Raw genomic sequence first — 13,292 nt, 5'->3', positions numbered from 1 at the left:
GCGGTGGAACGCCGGATCCTAAGGGAAAAAGGCATTCCGGAAGAGGTCATTCCTACCCTGGTCAAAGCCAGGAAGGAGGTGACCGCACAACATTATCACCACATGGGGCGAAAATATGTTGCGTGGTGTGAGGCCAGGAAGGCCCCACGAAGAAATTTCAACTCGGTCGATTCCTGCATTTCCTGCAAACAGGAGTGTCTATGGGCCTCAAATTGGGGTCCATTAAGGTTCAAATTTCGGCCCTGTCGATTTTCTTCCAGAAAGAATTGGCTTCAGTTCCTGAAGTCCAGAAGTTTGTCAAGGGAGTATTGCATATACAACCCCCTTTTGTGCCTCCAGTGGCACTGTGGGATCTCAACGTAGTTCTGGGATTCCTCAAATCACATTGGTTTACAACCAGTCAAATCTGTGGATTTGAAGCATCTCACATGAAAAGTGACCATGCTCTTGGCCCTGACCTGGGCCAGGCGAGTGTCAAATTGGTGGGTTTTTTTTTTTTCTCAAAAAAGCCCATATCTGTTTGTCCATTTGAACCAGCTTATTGTGGTGCCTTGCGCCTACTAAGGACTTGGAGGACTCCAAGTTGCTAGATGTTGTCAGGGCCCTGAAAATATAGGTTCCAGGACGGCTGGAGTCAGGAAAACTGACTTGCTGTTATCCTGTATGCACCCAACAAACTGGGTGCTCTTGCTTCTAAGCAGACTATTGCTAGTTGGATGTGTAATACAATTCAGCTTGCACATTCTGTGGCAGGCCTGCCACAGCCAAAATATGTAAATGCCCATTCCACAAGGAAGGTGGGCTCATCTTGGGCGGCTGCCCGAGGGGTCTCGGCTTTACAACTTTGCCGAGCGGCTACTTAGTCAGGGGCAAACACGTTTGTAAAATCCTACAAATTTGATACCCTGGCTAAGGAGGACCTGGAGTTCTCTCATTCGGTGCTGCAGAGTCATCCGCACTCTCCCGCCCGTTTGGGAGCTTTGGTATAATCCCCATGGTCCTTTCAGGAACCCCAGCATCCACTAGGACGATAGAGAAAATAAGAATTTACTTACCGATAATTCTATTTCTCGGAGTCCGTAGTGGATGCTGGGCGCCCATCCCAAGTGCGGATTATCTGCAATACTTGTACATAGTTACAAAAATCGGGTTATTATTGTTGTGAGCCATCTTTTCAGAGGCTCCGCTGTTATCTTACTGTTAACTGGGTTCAGATCACAGGTTGTACAGTGTGATTGGTGTGGCTGGTATGAGTCTTACCCGGGATTCAAAATCCTTCCTTATTGTGTACGCTCGTCCGGGCACAGTATCCTAACTGAGGCTTGGAGGAGGGTCATAGGGGGAGGAGCCAGTGCACACCACCTGATCCTAAAGCTTTACTTTTTGTGCCCGGTCTCCTGCGGAGCCGCTATTCCCCCTGGTCCTTTCAGGAACCCCAGCATCCACTACGGACTCCGAGAAATAGAATTATCGGTAAGTAAATTCTTATTTTTGCTGCTGCATCATTCCCCTCTCCCTATGTTTATGCCTCAGCTTTGTGCTCTAAAGAAATTATGCCATTATTAACAAGATTATCCCACTGCTAGACGTTAAGGGCCCCATACACTACAATGATTTATCTGAACCACAAATCGGATGCAGTTTCCCTTGAACTCTCCCGGGAGCTTCTCAGGAGTGGTTCCATACGATTTGGTACATGTGTGGCTATTTTTGCATGCGATAGGTCATGCGGCGACATATCGCATGCGATTTATCGCAATGCATTCACATGTACCATAAAATCTATCTGATGTGCTGGATTAGGGTGCTAGGGGGGCTGGCCCAAATAGGCATATAAATAGCAGCAGCCATTTTAGCCCTGTACACACTGCTGCTCTGTGATTAGCGAGGCTGGTTTTGATATACATTGGTGGACAGTGTGATTACATTGGTGGACAGTGATATTGGTGGTCAGTGTGGATTAAATACATACTTGGGGCAATGAAATCCAATCAAATCGGATATATCCGATGCACTCTCCTTCTGCTGCTGCATCTTAGCTAATGGGTGTGTCCTGAGAATGGCAGTCAAACTACTTATGATATATTGCATGCAATATATTGCAGGCACAAAAAAAAACACACTTTTTCCATACGATTACGATATATCATGAGTGCAGCACTTGTGACCTTGGGGATCTGATCTGACACTCACGGGACTGCGCATCGGATCGGATGAAAAACACATATGATTTGACACTTCATCCGATATATCGGCTCGAAATTGCATGAATTTGTACAAAATCATTGTAGTGTATGGGGCCCCTTACTGTTACATGTACAGTATGTACAGCTCTTTCTAACTATTGTGTTTTTTTTTTTTTTTTTTTTGGTACATTTATTTTGTGTACCAATGTTTTTTCACAGTATTCAGTTTTCTGAACTTCCTGCAGATGTTTGTACATTAATATATCATTTCTGCAGTGGGGTACACTGGGGTTCCACAGGGAATAACATCGGGGTGTAGAATAGGATCTTGATCTGAGGCACCAACAGGCTAAAAGCTTTGACTGTTCCCAAGATGCTCAGCGCCGCCTCCTCTATAACCCCGCCTCCGTGCACAGGAGCTCAGTTTGTAAGTTGGTGCCCTGCAGGCAGGACACTAACAGGAGCAGCTCTGAAAATAGCTTTTTTTAAAAGAAGATAGACTTCAAGGGCTGCAGCAGAGGCACTCTTAGTGCTAGATGGCATTTTGACATCTCCTGCTGCAGCTCCATCAACTCCCCCGGCGGTGCTGTATACTCCCGCGTCCCTGGTTGCAGGGTACATACAGTGGAGACTCCGGTTCTTCACCTAGGGCACACACACTTGCTGCAGCTCTCCAGGATCGCGTGGCCGCATCAAGGGAGGAGGTAAGAGGGTCCCCCTGGCGGGAACTGCCGAAAATTGCGATCCGGTGTGGCCATTCTGAGGCGTGGACCCTTATATATATATATATATAGATATAGATATAGATATAGATATAGATATATATATATATAGATATATATATATATATATATATATATATATATATATATATATATATATATATATATATATATATATATATATATATATATATATATATATATTTATATAATATATATATATATATATAATCTCTGTTTTATTATGTCCCACAGTACCCGGTGGTGAAGTCCAGCAAGGGGATAAGGCTCTGACCTGTAGCCCCTGGGCGCCATTTAGAGTAAATGTTCCCGCCCTGGAGCTGCATCTCTCGGTCTCCCTCACTCCCTGTCAGCGTTTGGGCGTCATTACACACATGCTACGCTGACTCTGGGACTGGTGGGCAATGCCTCCTCTGTAATGCCGCCTGCTTAATCAGTGCTGTGCATTTACAGGACACTTAAGTGCATACATTCAGGGTTATTTAGTACAAGTACCCTGTGATATACAGCCAGTCTTTACTGTGCATTGTTATATATAATATCTATCTATATCTCTACATAGCTTTACTCAGTGGTGTAGTTACTTAGTATTGCTGGTCCAGTGCAGTTTTATTGTTGCTAATAATTTCTGCATTGTATATGTGACTGAGTGTGTGCCAATGGCTTCTCTGTGGTCTCTATTTCGTGTATCTCACACCTATGGCTATCCCTATATTCTGTACCCTGAGGGGGCTTAGTTCGTTAGGGTCATTAGATAATATTGGTATTTCACAGAATATACGTATTTTGTATTTTCTCTGTTTTTCAGTCACATTTTACCTCAGAAATCCTCTGTTCGTGCTCTGCCATGCAGTCACACCATACAGGATATTTTTGTCGGGTAATTTGTCTGCTTATCTTGTACTGTTACACCCTAGGGTTACGCTTGCATATCACGTCTGCTACACAGGGTGGTAAATCCATGGCTGATCCTGCACTATGCAGTGTTGATGCCAAGGATTTCTCGGAGGAAAACGTAGCAACTGAGGGTTCAGGTACTGGGGGTTCTATACCCCATGGTCAGTCTGCAGCAACGGAGGCAAATCAAGACCCACCTTAGGCTGTTTTCTCTAATTTACTGAATACGCTAGTAATTAGACTTGCACCCCCTGTGGGACCTCCTGTGCCATTACAGTCACATATTGTCCCTGCAGTTAATCCGCAGTGGGTAGATACTCTGTTCTCTCAGTTACAGCAATTACATCAGTCACTAGCTAAGCAAAATCCTGACTCTCGCCCGCCTAAGACCAGGGGGTCATCTAAATGGGCCATTACTTCCTCACAATCCACACATGTTTCGGATACCTCATCCGATGTAGATGGCGCTTCAGACTCTGATGCAGATGCATCTGATGGGGAATTTCTGACACAGGTGGATGTTCCTGACCGCTTGGAGGCTATCAAGCTGATACTTCAAATCAATGATGATGAAGGGCTTCCAGCTACCTCTGCGAAACCAGATAAGTTTAAACATCAGAAGGTTACTAAGTTGGTTTTACCTCATTCTGACCACTTGGTAGGATATTAGTTAGGAATCCTGGGAAAACCGGGTAAGAAGTTTTCTTTGTCTACGAAGATGCTAGCTCGTTATTCCCTCGCTGCAGAGTTAAGTAACAATTAGGAAACACTGCCACTGGTGGACTCACAAGTTGCGCGTCTGGTGGTCTCATCTGCTCTGCCTGTCACTACCGTCACCTCCCTGAGGGGACCGACGGATAAGCATGTGGAGGGTTGCTCGAAGTCTACTTACACTCTTGACAGAGCTATGCATAGGCTTACCATTGCGGCCTCTTCGGCTGCTAAAGCTATAGAGGCCTGGGTTCAGGAAGTTGAGACGGAACTACCATCTAGTTTTCCTGATAATGCTAGGCAGTGTCTTTTATATATTATTACGGCCTCCCATTATATTTAGAAGGCAGCATCTGATGCAGGTATCCTGGCGGCCAAAGCATCTACTACGTCTATTCTGGCTCGCCGGATCCTCCTGGTTGCGGTCCTGCTCTGTAGATCTGGATTCTAGAAAGGCCTTGGAGGTGATCCCTTTTGAGGGAAACATACTTTTTGGGGAAGATCTCAACAAGATCATTGCTGATTTAGCATCTGCTAAGACTGCCTGTCTGCCTAGTACTACTCCTTCGGCTCCGAAGGCTAAGAGTACTTCCTTTCGTTCCTTTCGACCTCCAGGTTAGGCAAAGGGTCCGGCGTACCCGATACAGGCTCGCACTTCCAAATCCACTAAGCCCAAACCTAAACGTGCCTGGGCTGCCTGTCAGCCTGCTTCCAAAACAGTTGAAGACCACTTCAGACGCCTGGGTACAGGAAGTCGTCACTCACGGATACGCCATATCCTTCTAGAAACGTCCCCCCTCATCACTTCTGCATGACAGACATCCCTTCGGATTAGGTAAAGGCAAAGACTCTTTGTTCGGTTGTTCAGTCCCTCCTGGACACAGGAATGGTAGTGCCGGTGCCTCTGGCTTGGAGAGGCAGGAGGTAGTATTCAACGCTGTTCCTAGTCCTGAAACCGAATGGTTCCTCTCGGCCCATTCTCAACCTCACGTCTTTGAACAAGTTTATGAGGGTCTCCCAAGTTTTGTATGGAAACCCGTCGCTCTATTGTCCTGGCTTTGGGGCCAGGGGACTATGTGGTATCCCTGGACATACAGGATGCTTACCTACATATACCTATTGCCCTGTCGCATCAGCTATAACTGCGGTTTGCTATTGGCAACCTCAATTATCAAATCATGGGCCTTGACTGACTACGGCTCCGCAAATCTTCACTATGGTAATGGCGGTGATGACAGGGTATCAGGATCCTACTGTATCTATACGTCTTGCTGATCCTGGCAAATTCCCCAGATGTTCTCCTCCGTCATCTGGATCTGACTGTCCAGTTTCTGCAAGTCCACAGGTGGCTCATCAACTGCAAGAAATCATCCCTGGTCCCAGCTCAGAGCATGGTGCACCTGAGGGCGTTGTTGGACACGCACACAACCAGCGGCTGTTCTTGTCTCAGGAGAGAGTCTTGAAACTTCAGGTCCGGATGCGATGCTTCCCCTCTCGCATGCGAGTGTCGATACACTCGGCGATGCAAATACTAGGCCTCATGGTGTCTGTTTTCAACATGGTAGAGTACACTTAATTTAATTTCCGCTCTCTGCAGAAGCTGATTCTTGCCAAGTGGGACGGCCTGCCTCACCGGATCAGGTCTCGCATGATCTTATCGCCGGAGGTTCGTCTGTCACTGAGCTGGTGGCTACAGGACCAACAATTGTGCAGGGGTTGTCCCTTCTGGGGTCTCCAACTGGGTCTTCCTGACGACAGATGCCAGTCTGAGGGGTTGGGGCGCGGTGTTGGAGCAACACTCTCTTCAGGGTCGGCGGACCAGGGAGGAGTGTCTCCTCCCGATAAACATTCTGGAATTGCGGGCAGTGTTCCATGCTCTGAAACTGGCCCAGCATCTGTTACAGAACAGGCCTCATGTACAGTCGGACAACGCCACCACGGTAACGTACATAAATCATCAAGGCGGCACTAGAAGCCGCATGGCAATGATGGAAGTGTCAAAGATTCTTCAGTGGGCGGAACGCCATCTGCCAGCTATCTCGGCAGTGTTCATTCCGGGGGTCCTCAACTGGGAAGCGGACTTCCTCAGTAGTCAGGATGTACACGCCGGAGAGTGGAGCCTTCATCCCGAAGTATTTCAACTCCTAGTGGACAAGTGGGGTCTACCATATGTAGACCTGATGGCGTCTCGACACAATCACAAGGTTCCGGTCTTCGGAGCAAGAACAAGGGATACTTAAGCGGCGTTCATGGATGCACTGAAAATTCCATGGAACTTTCGGCTGCCGTACGTGTTCCCTCCGGTGTCACTCCTGCCCAGAGTAGTGAGGAAGTTCGAGCAAGAAGGAGGAATCCTACTTCTAATAGCATTGGTTCTCAGACCTACAGGGTCTCCCGCTGGAGAGTCCTCTGCTGCTTCCACAATGACCAGACCTCCTTGTTCAGGGCCCTTGTGTCTACCAGGATCTGGCCCGGCTGGCTTTGACGGCGTGGCTCTTGAAGCTTCTGTATTGAGGGCCAAAGGTTTTTCTGAGGCTGTCATTCAAACTATGTTTAAGGCCCGTAAGCCGGCTTCTGCTCGGATTTACCATAGGGTCTGGAATTCTTACTTTAATTGGTGCGCATCTAACAATCATGTCGTTTACAAGTTTTAGTACGGCCTAATTTTCGGCCTTCCTACAACAGGGCCTGGACTTGGGCCTTCGGCTGGCCTCCCTCAAGGTTCATATTTATTCCTTGTCGGTATGGTTTCAAAGAATAATTGCGACTCTGTCTGATGTTCATACATTCACTCAGGGTGTTTTACAGATTCAACCTCCCTATATCCCACCTGTGGCTCCTTGGGATTTGTCGGTGGTTCTGGAGGCCTTGCAAGAGTCTCCGTTTGAACTTCTTGAATCTGCGGACCGTAAGTGGCTTTTTCTTAAGGTCTTGTTTCTGCTGGCTATTGCCTCTGCTAGACGGGTATCAGATTTGGGTGCCTTGTCTTGTAGGTCCCCCTATCTGATTTTTCACCGTGACCGGGCGGTTCTTAGACCGCGCCCTGGTTATCTACCTAAGGTGGTGTCTTCTTTCCGCCTTAACCAGGAGATTGTGGTTCCGGCCTTTGTCTCTCCTGAATTGTCTTCCAAAGAGAGGTCTTTGGATGTGGTACGGGCTCTCCGTATCTATGTGAAGAGGATAGCCTTCATTAGGAAGTCTGATTCGCTCTTTGTACTGTTTTGGTTTTCACAAACGTGGCTGACCTGCTAACAAGCAGACCTTGGCCAGATGGATTAGAATGGTGATTGCACATGCTTATGTACAAGCTGGCCTTCCAGCTCCTGCTACCATCAAAGCCCATTCTACTCGGTCTGTTGGACCTTCTTGGGCGGCCCGCCATGGTGTGACCCTTGAACAATTGTTCAAGGCGGGTACGTGGTCCTCAGTGAACACGTTCATAAGGTTCTATGCCTTCGATACTTCCGCCTCCCAGGATGCTTCCTTTGGACGCTGGGTTCTTGTGCCCGCTACAGTGCGTCCCCTCCCATGAGGAACTGCTTTAGGACATCCTCGATGTTATTCCCTGTGGAACGCCAGTGTACCCCGCTGCAGAAAAGGAGATTTATGGTAAAAACTTACCGTTTTTGAATCTTTCTGCGAGGTATTCTGGGTTCCACAGGGCGCCCACCCTGACGCACTTAGCTTCTGATACCTAGCTTAGCACTTAGCTGCTGATACCTTCTCCTGTCATAAGAATGTGGTGTATGTGGCTATTAACGGTTGTCGTCTTTTACTTGCTACTGCATTGGACTGGTTAACAGAACTGAGCTCCTGTGCACGGAAGCGGGATTATAAAGGTGGCGGCGCTGAGCATCTTGGGAACAGTCTGTTTTTAGCCTGTTGGTGCCTCGGATCAAGATCCTACTCTACACCCTGATGTTATTCCCTGTGGAACCCAGTGTACCTCGCAGAAAGAGATTTAACAAAGGTAAGTTCTTACCATAAATCAGATTATTCAGATGTGGTTGGAGTTGCTGGATTATCTGTACTTTTGCGCCTGCACAGGACCTGTTCTGCATGAATGGATCTTTCGGTGATGGATGCGCTACAGCATTTGACTATCCGTGCCATTTAGGGGCAGGGAGAGGGGCAGTGACTGCCTCCGTTTCTCCAAACATTTTTCACGGCTGTTAAGGGAGATGGAAAAGACCAGGGATTTCCTGGCCTATGCGACGGGCAGCTTGTGCATCACCATGGGTGCCGCAAGCCGCCTTACAGTGAGTGATCCAGTGCTGCGTCCTAAGATGCAGATCGAATCACTACTGCAACAGGAGGTGTCTGCTTGTAATAGACTCCTCCTCCTTCTTTACCATACAGCGCTATCACTGCTGCTTCCAAGGAAGCAGCAGTGATACCAACTCCAACCGCACCTGAATGATCCTCATTGTAACCAAATATATTGAAGTGTATGAGTCTTTCACTTTGCAGAATAAACTGAAGAAAGGTTGTTTAGATTCTAGAATCCAATTGTAAAAGCTGCTGATGGAAATTACTGCCTGAATTTAGTCCTAAACTAGAACAACTAAAACTGTTTAGTTTACTTTATAAATATATACTGTATATGGTTTTATTTTTGCTATAATGTTGGTTTTTGTCAAAAGGTTTTTTTGGGGGTAATGTGGGTGTTTGCTATGGCCTGGTTGACGTGCATAGCGAAGATTTAGTAGCCATGAACAACTGGTTTCCCTTGGCAACAAGGTCCTCAGCCTGGCACACTGGCCCATTCTGTGCTACAGAGCTGTACACAGACGGGTATTGTCCCTTCCAGAGGCCAACTCTGTCATCCGACATCCTTCCATATTGTGTCTCTCTGCAGGTGTCCCATGCATGTGTGCACATCTGTGATTCTGTCTTGCTTATAAGTTCTGTGCTCTGTGATTTCCTGTCTCTTCCCCACTTTCTCTGTAAGAAGGCAGGCAGACTGTGAAATGGATGTACAGTACAGGCTATTTCAGTTATTTTTTATTTTTGTCTGATGTTTCTCGTTTTCAGTTCTGCTTTCCATTGTATGTGTGTGTCCCCCCCCCTTCCCCTATTTTTATTTATTTTTCTTACTCACTACATACACTCATTACCTTTCAGAATGTTGCTTTCTCTCTCTTCTCCCTGTTGATCGGTATTCAGGTGTAACTTCCGCTCTACACTCTACTTATCTTTGTGACCTGTATGATAATACTTGTTTTGCCTGGTAGACTGGTGATAGCTTATGTACCATTAGCTTGGTCCCATTTTCGTGTGTGTGTGTGTGTGTGTGTGTGTGTGTGTGTGTGTGTGTGTGTGTTTTTTTATTTTATTTTTTATTTATTTATTTATTTTAATCAAACATGACATCCTGTGAATTGTTAATTTTGTTTGTAGGGTGATAAAAACTCTGGCTTTGCTGTGTTATACCACAATATGAAACATGGTCAGCTGTCTATCAAGGAATTGGCCGAATTTGTGCGAGAGAGGTGAGATTTCTATGCTGTATATGATTAATGTCTGTTTTGCATGTACAAACACATCCTGCTGAGGTGTTTAATATTATAAATATATTAGATTTTTTTTGGTTTATTTGTTTTGCAATGCTTACGTTCATGGTGAGCTAAACAGTCTTATCATTTTTTTAGTGAATTACCCTTAGCGCAATGGAAGGGATCAGTATGATTTACCTACAATTAAAATCCAGACGGTCAAAATACCGATAACAATTGACCGATGGTAAAAATACCGACAAGGTTAAAATACCGACATTTAAAATGAGGATACTGTCAAAATATCGACATTTAAAATGTTGACAGGTCAAAACGTCGACATGAGTTTTCCACATTTTTTGGGTGTGTATGTCAACATGAACACCGTATAATTGTACCGCGTCCCCTTGCATGGCTCGCCTTGCTTCGGGCACGGTGCCTTGCTGCGCTCGGCACACTATTATATTCCCCCTCCAGGTCCACTTGGATGGTAAAGTATGAACAAGTTGGTTTCAATGAAAAACTCATGTCAAATGTTTTTTTGACCTGTCGACATTTTAAATGTCCGTATATTGACCGTGTTGACATTTTTAATGTCTGTGTATTTACCACTGGTCAATAGTTGTCCGTATTTTGACTGTTTGTATTTTGATTGTAGGTAAATTGACTGCATCCCCTCTGGAATACAGTAGTTAGCACTAAGAATCAATAACTTGTAGACACTGGACACTGTAATTCATACGTTTGTGTATTAGCTGATATGCAAAATGCAGTTTGTTTTGAGCTTTCCACCTGCATCAGTGCTTGATCTTTGCTTGATCTTGCCTAAAATATATTGTGCTGTAAACATTATATGATCAGAGAGCCCATGTTTTATTCTGTGTAATGTGGCTCTTCCTGGGGAGTTGCTGCTTACAAGTTGAAGACACGGTACTTTGCTAATGGATAATTGTTGGTGCAATGCATATGTATTGGAGAAACCGCTTACTTATGTCTTTCAGAAATCTTTATGTATTTTATTTATTTATTTTTCTGGTTGAATACAGTCCTGGTATTTGTCTAGTGGTTTGAGTTGGTTATTTGTGATTTGTTTAACTGTACAAAAATTTGGTTACTAAACAAAACCTTATTTCTCTAACGTCCTAGTGGATGCTGGGGACTCCGTCAGGACCATGGGGAATAGCGGGCTCCGCAGGAGACGGGGCACATCTAAAAAAGCTTTTAGGTCACATGGTGCGTACTGGCTCCTCCCCCTATGACCCTCCTCCAAGCCTCAGTTAGGTTTTTGTGCCCGTCCGAGAGGGTGCAATCTAGGTGGCTCTCCTAAAGAGCTGTTTAGAAAAGTTTTTTTTTAGGTTTCAATTTCAGTGATTCCTGCTGGCAACAGGATCACTGCATCGAGGGACTTAGGGGAGAGATTTCCAACTCACCTGCGTGCAGGATGGATTGGAGTCTTAGGCTACTGGACACTTAGCTCCAGAGGGAGTCGGAACACAGGTCAGCCTGGGGTTCGTCCCGGAGCCGCGCCGCCGATCCCCCTTACAGACGCTGAAGAGACGGCAGAACGGAGGTCCGGAAAACAGGCGGCAGAAGACTCCACAGTCTTCATGAAGGTAGCGCACAGCACTGCAGCTGTGCGCCATTGTTGTCACACGGCTCACTGACTCAGTCACGGAGGGTGCAGGGCGCTGCTGGGGGCGCCCTGGGCAGCAATATAATTACCTTTAGTGGCAAAATAAATACATCACATATACCCATTAAGGCTATATGTATGTAGTTTAACCCAGGCCAGTTTCTTAAAAACCGGGAGAAAAAGCCCGCCGAAAAAGGGGCGGAGCTTATTCTCCTCAGCACTCAGCGCCATTTTCCTGCTCAGCTCCGCTGGTGAGGAAGGCTCCCAGGACTCTCCCCTGCACTGCACTACAGAAACAGGGTAACAAAGAGAAGGGGGGCATAAATTGGCGATATTTATATATTAAGAGCGCATATATAGTAAACAACACCTTCTAGGGTTGTTTATATACATTTATAGCGCTTTTGGTGTGTGCTGGCAAACTCTCCCTCTGTCTCCCCAAAGGGCTAAGGGGTCCTGTCTTCGATTAGAGCATTCCCTGTGTGGCTGCTGTGTGTCGGTACGTGTGTGTCGACATGTATGAGGACGATGTTGGTGTGGAGGCAGAGCAATTGCCGATGATGGTAATGTCACCCCCTAGGGAGTCGACACCGGAATGGATGGCTTTAGTTATGGAATTACGTGATAATGTCAACACACTACAAAAGTCAGTTGACGAAATAAGACGCCCGGCAAACCAGTTAGTACCGGTTCAGGCGTCTCAGACACCGTCAGGGGCTGTAAAACGTCCTTTACCTCAGTCAGTCGACACGGGTACCGACACAGATGAATCTAGTGTCGACGGTGAAGAAACAAACGTATTTTCCAATAGGGCCACACGTTATATGATCACGGCAATGAAGGAGGCGTTGCAGATCTCTGATACTGCTGGTACCTCAAAAAGGGGTATTATGTGGGGGGTGAAAAAACTACCTGTATTTTTCCCAGAATCAGAGGAATTGAATGATGTGTGTGATGAAGCGTGGGTTACCCCCGATAGAAAATTGCTAATTTCAAAGAAGTTATTGGCATTATACCCTTTCCCACCAGAGGTTAGGGCGCGCTGGGAAACACCCCCTAGGGTGGATAAGGCGCTCACACGTTTATCAAAGCAAGTGGCGTTGCCGTCTCCTGATACGGCCGCCCTCAAGGATCCAGCAGATAGGAGGCTGGAAACTACACTGAAGAGTATATACACACATACTGGTGTTATACTGCGACCGGCAATAGCCTCAGCCTGGATGTGCAGTGCTGGGGTAGTGTGGTTGGATTCTCTGACTGAAAATATTGAGACCCTGGATAGGGACAGTATTTTATTGACTCTAGAGCAATTAAAGGATGCTTTTCTTTATATGCGAGATGCTCAGAGGGATGTTTGTACTCTAGCATCAAGAGTAACCGCGATGTCCATATCTGCCAGAAGAAGTTTATGGACGCGACAGTGGTCAGGTGATGCGGATTCCAAGAGGCATATGGAAGTATTGCCATATAAAGGAGAGGAATTGTTTGGGGTCGGTCTTTCGGACCTGGTGACCACGGCAACTGCCGGCAAATCCACCTTTTTACCTCAGACCCCTTCACAACAGAAAAAGACACCGTCTTTTCAGCCGCAGTCCTTTCGCTCCTATAAAAAGCGACCAAAAGGACA

The 13,292-nt window shown here is 46.3% G+C and overlaps 1 protein-coding gene across 6 annotated transcripts in view; it reads left to right on the top strand.

The window, feature by feature from the left end:
* FCHO1 (FCH and mu domain containing endocytic adaptor 1) overlaps positions 1 to 13,292 on the top strand; it is a 325,680-nt gene that overhangs the window by 23,175 nt on the left and 289,213 nt on the right. For all 6 annotated transcript variants that reach the window (XM_063914421.1, XM_063914420.1, XM_063914422.1 and 3 more), the window contains one exon: positions 9,938 to 10,029. In XM_063914421.1, coding sequence (XP_063770491.1) covers positions 9,938 to 10,029 — 92 coding nt within the window. The remainder of the gene's footprint in view (positions 1 to 9,937; positions 10,030 to 13,292) is intronic.

The sequence above is a fragment of the Pseudophryne corroboree genome, chromosome 1, assembly GCF_028390025.1.
Source record: "Pseudophryne corroboree isolate aPseCor3 chromosome 1, aPseCor3.hap2, whole genome shotgun sequence".
Lineage (NCBI taxonomy): Eukaryota > Metazoa > Chordata > Amphibia > Anura > Myobatrachidae > Pseudophryne > Pseudophryne corroboree.
This window is presented reverse-complemented; position numbering and strand designations above follow the sequence as displayed.